Source organism: Mycteria americana, chromosome 5 (assembly GCF_035582795.1).
Source record: "Mycteria americana isolate JAX WOST 10 ecotype Jacksonville Zoo and Gardens chromosome 5, USCA_MyAme_1.0, whole genome shotgun sequence".
NCBI lineage: Eukaryota > Metazoa > Chordata > Aves > Ciconiiformes > Ciconiidae > Mycteria > Mycteria americana.
The window spans coordinates 25,063,584-25,074,117 of NC_134369.1; the positions used below are offsets into that span (position 1 = coordinate 25,063,584).

Consider the following 10,534-nt stretch of genomic DNA (forward strand, 5'->3'; position numbering starts at 1 on the left):
CTGAAGTTTCTATCCATCCTGGACTTCCACCAGCTGAACAAGGCATTAGTGTCATTAAAAAAAGAATTTCACACGAACTGGCCATGTAAAGTTTATGTGCCTTAAAATCATTGTATTTACTTTGATTTTTAGCTGTCATTTATTTGTGTGTATTTCCAAGGTGGCCTTTTGCCCCTGCTCTACCCTGTGCTGAGTGGGAGGAAAGACAGAACTTGTGTTTGCATTACACAACATTGACAGCAGAGCAGCACTTTTCTGCAAATAATCTTGGTATTTTGAAAGTGCTGCTGTGGTGGTGGTTTCTTTTCCTTAACTCCCACTTCTAATCAAACTTCTTTCTCTTCCTCTCTCCCTCTTTCTGTCACCTCTTTTGCTTTCTCAGAACCAGTTTCTTCTCTCACTGGGCAGCCTGTAATGATGATGAAGCCCAGCAGGTTCCCTGTAGTAGCTTTTTGGAAATGCACTGTTGGGCTTTGGGTATGCTTGCATTCTCAACAGATGCTGTGGAGGCTAAACTGCTGTCTGGACTGGAGCCTTCAAGACAAATGAATGCTGAGAAATGCAACTGAAGGTGTCTGATCACAGCTGTGAATACACATAAGGCTTCAGCCTGCAAGGCTGCTGTATCTTAAACTTGATTTAAAGTGAGAGAGAAGTGCAGCAGAGATAGGCGTGAAAGGGGACAGGACAGCTCACAGAGGGGATTTGTAAAGGGCAGCATCCCCACCTGCTCTTCTGTTACCATCCTTCTTGCTTCGCCCATGTAAATTAGCCATAACCCGCACTGTAAGGTGGAGCGTGCTGAATGGATCCAGTTGTCTAAGAAACAATGTTTAAATTGGGAATAGGGAAGAAGATAAAACAATCACCCTGTTCCCCCCATGTATTAAACCTAACATCATTGCTGATTTGAGTTTGCTTCTAAAAAATACCTTAAAAAATCTTCCCAGTTCCTGGCCATAATGCACCAAAATAGAAATAAAATTTCTAGTTAAACTATGCATGACCGCTCCCTTAAGAGACTGTCTTTTGTGGCCAAGAAAGTAAAGCGAAAAAGTAAAGCAATAAATGAATGTTCAGAGTTTAGCCTAACTTTTACCTGATTCTTATCATAAAGGATTTTAATTTTGTTGCACAAAAATAATCTGTGGATATTTTTTCCTCAAAGGAGTCAGGTCATCCCTCCCTTGAAGAGATTAAACATTGAGAAATTCTTCACTGTCCATCTCTCTCTTTCACTACCTGATCAGTCATATGTAAGCCATTGCTACAGCTAACCTGCTCTTAAAAACTTCGACTGAGGGAAGCTCCTCAACTCTTCTGTGCAGTTTCTTGCAGCCCTCACCCTTGGCATTAGAAAGCATTGCTTAATGTCTTAAGAATGTCTTTGGTACTGTTGTGGGGAGAAAATAAGAGCAGAGACCTATCAGGTCTTAGTGAACTAGCAAATTCAGAAGTCAAAAGCCAGGCCTGTTTCCTCAGTCAAGCTGAAGACTGAGTAGCCTTAGTAGACGGCGAACAAATTTGTCTTTCCTCTTCTCGTGTTAGTTACACAACACCTGTCCTCCTGTAACTGCCCAGGCAAGCCTTTCCAGTCCTAGCTCTTACAGCTACAACTTCAGAAAAAATGTTTGGTGGGGGAGAACAAAGAATTCTTCTAACTTTTTCCATTGAGCACCACCAGCTCTGTCACATGTGCTTCCAACACACGTTTCACTGGAGTCCTACCGATTTTGCTGTGACAGCAGGACACTGGACCATTCCTGTGCTGCTGTGAAGCTGGATAATTCCTGTGGCTACATCAGATAAAATTTGAGCACTTTGTCCTTCAATCTCTTTAGTTTATTTCACACCACCACCACCTTCCTGTTCCCTCCTCTGTCCCAACTTCTGTGAAATTTTATGGTCAGGGATTGACAAAGATGAAGGTCTAGGTCACCAAAGTCACTCAGATACTTAAACAGTTGGTTTTCCAAGTCCACCAGTGAAGTGCTAGCATTGCCCTGGTTGGTGGGTAAGACTGCCGTAAGAGAAGTTGGAGGGGAGTTTTGGTAATTTTCAAAACTGGCCTTTTCTGTCAGTTGGTTAACTCTTCTGCTGTCTATTACAGTGTTTCACATTCAGCTGTATCTGAAGCACAGTGCCTGTTTGAGCAGCACCCTTGTCTCAAATGATCACGGTGGCAAGAAGAATATGGTGAAATGCTGCTGTTATTTCTGGGACAGAAAGTAGCAGCTTGACTGTAACAGAATAGAAGGGACGAGAAGAGTTAAAGTTAGTTTCTCCAAACTAAAGTATGCACTGGGGATAAACTGCTATCAATTGCTTGCCTACTTTGAAAACATGCCATGCAAATGCTGACTAAATGTGGGTCTAATTTTAGCATAAATGTGCTCATGCTGGTAACCAGCTGCATGGTTTAGGCAAACAGCAGCCGTGCTGCAGCAGCACAAGCCCCAGCTCACACTGCCTGTGTGTCTGTCCACATTCCTGGGTGGGTTTGCAACCTCTGCTCAATTCTGGGCTCAGCTCATTGCAGGATGTCTGGGTTACAGTAGTTCAGTATAGTCAAACTCAGGACCTTTGCTTTATTTTTGCACTCAGGAGGTGGTGCAATGCTCCTGTTTCCATGCTGATACAGGTCTGAGGGGAAGAGTGTGGTCTTCTGAATTACTGTTTGTGTCTCCTTCGCTACCAGCAGCTTTTACAATCTCCCCATCCAGGTTCTGATTATATTCAAAAGCTGAATGATGTCAGACTTTGAAACACTGGCATGTGCATCAGCTCTGTGCAGTCTGTCAGACTTATACACACATCATGTATAACCCTGTGAAATGATGAATACAGACTGGCTGGATTGCAAACTACTACGGTAGTTGATGTAACTAATGATACTAGTTGACCATTTTACCACAGCAGCCAAGGACATGACAGAAAAAGATCGCAGGATCTCTTTGCTTTGATGTGAAGGCAGGGTTGCCAGGCTGGGCAGGAATAATTTTATATTATTGCTTCCTATATTATGCTTGCTCTTAGTGGACTTTAATCTCTCAGGTCATCAGGCTTGGCTCTTTCAGGAGCACTAAAAGTTTACACACAAAACTGGCACCTTTTTTCTCATGGGAATATTTTTATCTATCTATTAAGAGAACATTAGGCCATGGCCATGATTTTTCTTTTTCCTGTGTATCCTGGCTTTTTGGGAAGGGCTGCAAGCTGTCCCTGTTTAAATGAAGCATGTTTTAGTTTTGAATGTGTTGTATAGGAACAGAGAAGAACAAAGATTCAGCCCTTGCCTACAAAATCTGCAGCTGTGGAGCCTGGAAAATTGGCAGCATTTTGCACGGCTCAGTTCAGTTTAATCTCCTCAGACCTCTCTAGTTAGCTAAGACACCTCTGCATAGTTGAAGCTACTGCAGGATAGACATAATGTAAATATTAAATCATGGGATGGGGGAGTGCAATGAACCATTACCTCAAGAGGCTACTGAGCTCTCTTTCTTCTCTCAGCCCAAGAGCTGAACAGCTCTTAAAGGTGCCTGACTTTCTAATGTAGACAGGAGATGGGCACCTAAATGTGTTTAAAGACCTCAGCCTGGGTTGGTCATGTTGCAAGTATATAACTGACCCCACCACTGCCTTCTCTCTTTTGGTATCAATACTTCATTTTGTTCACAGAAGTCAGAAATGAAGAAGCCTTGATAAGTACTGGTGAAGGTGGAGAAGCAGCTACTGCTAATGACACCAGTGTTATTTCGATCCTGTCTATGCCAGGGTAACTTTCCAAGACCCAGGTATGGGCAGAAGCAGAACACTAATGCAGTGCATGGCATTTGGTGATGCCGGTGCTGTGCTAGGATGCTTGCCTGCTGCTGCCCTGCCTGCCGCTGTTGACGGAGCTGCAAGGAGGGGTGCAGAGCAGGAGGATGCTTCTGTGGCTCCCCCCTTAAATTACTTTTTCCCAATGCCCTCCAGTACCACAGCTTGCTGTGGCTTGAGCTGCAGATGACACCTAAAGAGTATATTTAACGTAACCAGCCTCAAAAATTATTTGAACATTCTCTTAGGCACGAAATGAAATGTTTTGAATGAATGTATTGCAGCAGCGGGGTGAAGTGTTGTCATAGCTTGGCTGCTGCCAGTGGTGGAGTTTTGGCTGCTCACCCGTTCCTCCCTGCAACAATATAGAGTTTGTTTTCTGCTTTTCTTCCTGATGCAAGCTTCCAAAACTCTTTTATAACCTTCAGTGACAACTGCTTTGCTTTGCATTTTGTTACTCTATCTCTTATGCTCTGCAGTCTTCGTGGAAGTATTTTATATGGTTTAAAGGCTTCCGACTTTATGAAATAAGACCCTGCACTTCAAGGAAGTTGGTGAGAAACAGAGAGACAAGTAGGGAATAGCTTTATCAGCTGCTTTGGGGACAGACCACATGAGGTGTTTAACACCACACGGCAATGCTGCATGGTGGTGGAAGACAGCAGGTGAAAAGTAATACTGTCTGATTCAACCTGCTAGGGGAGTGAATTATAGCAAGCCAAGGCACAAACTCAGACCCTTGCTTTCTCTTAAAGCTTCCCGTGTCAGAATTGAAATGGTGCTTCATGATACGGGGCTGGGGACTGCACCTTGGGTTTGAGTTTTAAACTAGGCATTTTTCCCCCTTAATGTTTTTGCTGAGCAGATCGTAGACCCTGCACCCATCAATTCCGTGTCACCACCTTCACCCATGCTCCGCAAGTACTGCCTTCCTCTTCTGTGCCTTTCACCCCAAGCTGTTGCGGGCTGTTGCTGTGCACCATCAGGTGTTTTCAGTGTCTAGCCCCCAAACCAGACATGTTTTAAAGTGGCTGAAATGTTCTTTTTCTTGCATAATCTTTAAAAAATACAGTGGGATAATGCTAGCAGAACTGCCTTTCCCTAGGCAGCTGGAGAGGCAGCGCAATGTAAGCATCAGGAATTTAATGTTGACACCAGCTAATGGCTTCTCCTGAGAGAAATTTTCCAGAGAAAGGGATGACAACTCAGGTCCTCACGGAATGTTTCTTTGGGGACTTGTGCCACTTCAGTGTCACTGATTTTAGTGAACCTGCATGTGAGAGTTCCTACTTGGTCCTCACCCCCCTGGGTAAGAAAGGAGACCATCAGGATGCTGAAGAAAGTCCCTTTGCTGCACTTGTTACTTTTTGGCTCACTTCTCTCGCAGGCAGCAGCACAGCCTTACAGTAGGATGGGAGGTGTCTCCTTACCAGGGGAGAGGCAGACCTCCTTTCCAAACCCCCGGCAGTATGAACTAATGAGCACCTGACTGTTACCCGGTAGTAATGAGGTGGGACGCTCTGTGGCTGTGTGCTGAGTCCTCCCTGTTCCCTGAGGCCAACCTAGCAGTTTGGGCGATGCTTTGTCTGTGTCCTGTTGACTGTTCCTGCTTCCTTTTTTCTCTTCCAGAGAGACGGTACTCCAGATCCCGTCCTAAGACTGGTGTACTGAATTATTCATCTCACACGGTGACAAGCCGGCAGCCCAGCGAGATGGCCTTGACCCCACTGACAGAGCAGGAGGGTGAGGCTTACCTGGAGAAATGTGGTAGCATCCGTCGCCACACTGTTGCCAATGCTCACTCAGATATTCAGCTGCTGGCAATGGCCTCTGTGATGCACACAGGAATGGTGATTGAGGAGTCAGACACTACCGACAAATGCCTCCTCCTGCAGCCCAGTTTTAGCCACAGGCAGTGCTCCAGTGAACCCAGTATTGCCGACGGGCCAGAGGGAGTCATGGCAGAAGGTAGGCAGGACCCTGCAGAGCTGAACTGCACGTCGGTCAGCTAGAAGTCTTGCTGAGGAGAGGCAAACTGTATGCACTAAGCTGGACAAAATGTCACGTCATCCCTGCTGGGGAAAAAAGAGAAAAATTCGAGTTTTGCTCATGTCATTGAAATGGCCTCGAGGGATCTTACGTCTCTTTGGGAATTCTCTCTAGATTTGTTTTTCTTGCCTGTGTGGGATCACTGTTGATGGAGATACCAGGCTGCTCCCAAATGAGCACTGAGGGCTGCAAATGTTTTGCTGTTGAACAGCACAGTCTACCTTCTGTAAGCTTTCTTCCTCTACTAGTCCATCCATCCTCCTTTGGCCTCAGGTTTCCTTCTGTTTCTTTGGTATGATACAAATTAGCCTCTTTCTGCTTTTCTCCATCTTTCCCAGCTTCGTGCTGCTTGTTTGCTCTTTGTTGCTGCAGCAGAGAGCTCTGTGCTAAATGTTCTCTTTGCTTCTAGCACTAGGGTAGTGATGGCTGAGGACTGCATTTTTCTCTTTTAAAGTCGAACTCAGGGATGAAACCATTTGCATCCTGCAGAAAGACCTGCTCAGGTGGCTTGTGAAAGAAGGAGATCCTTCACTTTGCCTCCCATGGGCATGGATGAAAAGTCCAAATCCGAACAAATCAGACTTTTTTTTCCCCAGACCTGAAGAGACCTGAGTATACATGGAGTCCCAGCTGAGTACTTTGTATGTACTTTATTTGGTTCCAATCATATCTTTGGGGGTGGTGGTGTAAATTGGGTGCAAAGGAGGGGGTGGGTGTGTAAATTGGGGACAAAATATAGTCCTGAGCATCCTGGCATTTGGCATCAATTTGGTCTCAAAATTTTGGTGGTAGTAGGGCTACAATGGAAGGAGAAATCTAAATGGATTCCTTTGGGAAGGAGATGCTGGGCAGAGTCTGCACTTGTGTGGGAGACATAAAGGTGCTTCTCAGCACTAGGCCATCGTGATTTCAGACCAGGAGGGGACAAACAGGATTTCATCCTTGGGCTGCTCTGGTACTTTTAGCACTTGCAGATTTCATGAGACCAAAGATAACCAGCGGGGTGTAGAAAGGAGTCCTGTCTCCGTAGTGTATTCATGAAGTGCTCCTGACCTCCAGTGGTATCTGACTCAGTGCAGTGTTGCTTTTAAGATAAAGCAAGGGCTCTTTGCAATCTTTGTTCTTGTTTTTATTTTGAAGATTAGGAGTAAGTCCAGGTTGCAAGTGTCTGTGTCAGGCACTGCAGTCCACAGTGTCTGCTTTGTAGCATCACTTGGTACTCAAATGCTGCTTCTATGGGAACAGAACCAATCTGTTCAAGCAGTCCCCTAGGATACTTTGCTGATGACTTGCTAAGCAGATTTGCAAGTGTAATTACAGGCTTAGAGGTGAACTGAAATGCTGCCTTAAATGTCAAATCCCATTAAAAATATGGATATAACACCACTGCCACTCGAGTCTAGTCCCTGTGGTACTGACTGTAATTAAATCTGTCTTGACAAGGAAACAGAAGGTTAGGATGAGCCTTCAGGATGTTTTTTGCATGCTATGACATTAACTACAGAATTTGCCCTGCTTCTGTTGGGCGTTAAGCATCTTCTGCTCCACTGGCTGCACTGAAAGTACAGCTCTGACCTGTCAGGATTTGGCCTTAGTAGCATGCACCAGCAAAAAGAAAGCAGATTATTATTTGGTAACAAAGCATCAGAAATACCAGTGATGAGCACAGGTCACACAGCCTTTGTAAACGAGGGTTTGTGTCCTGTAGTTTGCAAAGGTTGAAAGAGATACTTGAAAGGGCCTGCTTTTTCTTGCAGTCACCTAAGGCACCCTAGCTATTGGCCTTTGTGGAAATGCCAAGTATTTTGATCACCAGCTGTGCTTACATGTTGAAGAACAGAGATTTAGTTGTGCTGGCTGCCTCCTCCTTGGAGCATGCACAGTCCAGCGGAGCCCAGGAAGATGTGGCATTGAGCAGTCTTCCCTTCAGATGGATTCTAGGATAAATTGCCCTGCTATTCATAAATTGGACTGACCAGGCCAACCTATTTGTTGTCATCTGCCCCAGGGTGGCCATGGATTGTTGTGGAGCTTCAGAATTTCTGACAGCTGAACCTAGTAGACCATGCTGGTCTTACCTTGGCATGGTCCCTCCAGCATGGGGCAGATGATGGCATCCTGCTCAAAAGGAATTTCTTTGGCCCCTTGCAGTGACTTAAAGCCTTCTCTTAGTCACAGTGGGGCACGTGGGGAAGTGATCACCCTGCAGCATTTCAGTTCACTCTTATGAATGCTTTTCTTCTTTCTATTTCTCCTCTAACCCATTTGCCTTCTGTAAATATCCAAACCATTTGGATTAGTGAGCAGTGCCCTCTCTTACCATGAAAATTAGAATGATTTATTTATTTCCTGACATATTCTTGGATCATCTCTAGGGCTAATAGGAATCCAGTCCTGGTTTTAACTTGAATTTATTTTGTTTTACATGTATGTATAATTTGAATTATTTTGATTTTGTGTCTGTTACTTTGCAAAAATTTGCACCAAGCCACTGTGAATCATGTACTTCCCCAGTTGTTTTGGTTTTTAGGGAAAATTAAAGCTGGTGGCTTTACTTTGTAAACTGAAGTAAACACAACTTGTTCTATAAACCACACTGAGGGTCTGATCATGAGCACCACTTTTACAGCCACGTGAGATACACAAGCCTCTGCAAGCCCATACCTTTTACAGGCAGACTGGGTGAACCTGGAAGTGGTCAGAAAGCATCACCCTGTGGCTGCCATGATGGCCATGTGAGGCTGGCACCAAAGGACCATGGGAGCAGACCCGGGGGTCAGAGCTGCGTGGCCGCTCTCTGCTGAGGATGCTCTCAGCATGCAGAGGCTCAGTCCCCTGGAAGTGAAGAGCAAAGACTCTGTCCCTGGGCCAGAGCTGTGGCGTGAGAAACACTTGAATTTTGGATACAGGGTTCTGGTCTGGGTTTACACTTCTTCGCTGCTCACCATGTCACACAGCTGTGACAGGGGCACAGGACAAGTCTTTGTCTCTACCCTCATGTCTCTACCTCATGAGGGTAGAGACAACTCTACCCTCATGGTCATCCACTTGAGAAAACCTCCTGGAAGAGCTGTCAGAATGGGAAGAAGGGATTTCTCTCACCACCTCCCAAAGTTTGTCTGTTACCTTCTAACTGGATAATTACCTAGACTGAGTCACTTCTCTCACACCAAATCTGCCTTCTCTTTTTACTCTGTCTCCTTAAGGTAAGTGTTTTATTCTCCATCTCTGTACAATTCTGTCATAAACTTACTGAGGGGGTCTCAGCAGAAAGCTATTCTTAGTACAACTGGCCTTTTTCCTGACATCCCCCATAGGTAAGCAGCATGGGTTTTTTTGCCAGCAAGCAGAGCTTCCTTAGTCCCCAGCTGGGTGGGCAGCAACCTGATTAACTTTTTTTTGTTTTTTTGTTTTTTGTTTTTTTTTTTTCTATCTGAAGAAATGCAGTAGATCTTGGTGCTGGCACTGGTGGCAGCAGAGGGAGTGCTGCAGGGTTTGGATTGACACTGAGGTAGGGCATTGCCCTTTCTTTTTCGGTCCAAATGGCAATGGGTTCCCCTGGAAGGAATGGTCTTTTGATGCTTACAACCCTGAGTCAACAGACTGAAAATGCTTGGCTCTTACAGGCAGCCTATGTGTCCCAGACAGCAGAAATTGAGTATCCAGTGAGAGACAAATTGTGGTGTTTATGGTGTACTTACTTACATGAACTTCTTAATTCTGCTGTAGACCCAGAGTAGCCAATTTCCCTAACTGGATTCCCTGTTCTTTCCCAACCTGGCTTCTTCCCCGTGCCAGCACAGGGCTCCTGGGCCAGGCACACGCCTTGTATTGTGTGTGGGCATTTCCAGCAAGAGAAAGGGGAGTTGAGCAGTGTAGAAACTCAGCCAAAGTTGATGACACTGACTTGCATCAAGTTACCAGAGCCAGAATTGCAAGTTCTGTGCCAAGAGCAAAACGTGCGGCCTCTGCAGAGGGCTGCAGGCAGGGCCCTGCCATGATGCTCACACTCAAAATGGGTCTTTCTCATACTTAAGAAAGGCTGAAGAAGGTTGATTTTTAAGTATTGGTGCTATACCAGTGAAAGTGAGCTCCTCTCCTCATTCACAACTGAAATTTAGAGGCAGATAAAGATCTATTCAGCTGTGGAAATTGCAGCCAGCTGAAGTGAGTTGATTGTGTTTTATCCAGTGACTTTAGTGCAGCAGGCACCTATCCATGCCATGATGCCAGGGCCCCTCCTCCCCAAGCCAGAGTCAAGCCCTTTCCATAGCCCTGCAAATCTCCCATGTGGTTTGGTCAGTGGCATGTCTTCAACAGGCTGGGGAGAGCACATCCTCCTGTTATCCTGCCCTTTGTGGTAACCACCCATTCCTGAAAGAAATGTGTATGGTACAGCAAGCCACAAATCTGGTATCTAAACTCCTGAAACAGGTCAGGGGCCAGGCTGTGCTCCCTGGCTGCCCCTTTCCCTGCATGGGATGGGGCTCCGCAGAGCCAGCACCATTTCCCAGGTGGAGCAGCCTGGCAGCAGAGCTCAGGAAAGCAGGTGAGAAAGCAAGGCTTACCCTGGCATGAATGCCCCATGGCGCCCAGGGAGTTTCCCAGGGGGACGTGAGCTGGAAATTCAGCCTGCAGTCAGCTTGTTTCTTGCTCACAAACACTC

At 45.7% G+C, this 10,534-nt stretch overlaps 1 protein-coding gene across 5 annotated transcripts in view; it reads left to right on the top strand.

Moving 5' to 3' along the window:
* PRR5L (proline rich 5 like) overlaps window positions 1-8,823 on the top strand; it is a 49,893-nt gene extending 41,070 nt beyond the window's left edge. For 3 of the 5 annotated variants that reach the window (XM_075502501.1, XM_075502499.1, XM_075502500.1), the window contains one exon: window positions 5,449-8,822. In XM_075502501.1, coding sequence (XP_075358616.1) covers window positions 5,449-5,831 — 383 coding nt within the window. In that variant the 3' untranslated portion in view covers window positions 5,832-8,822. Of the gene's footprint in view, window positions 1-3,678; window positions 3,776-5,448 lie in introns of all 5 variants that reach the window. The other 2 variants (XM_075502504.1, XM_075502503.1) reach the window with 2 other exon arrangements.
* The last annotated feature ends 1,711 nt before the right edge of the window (window positions 8,824-10,534 follow it).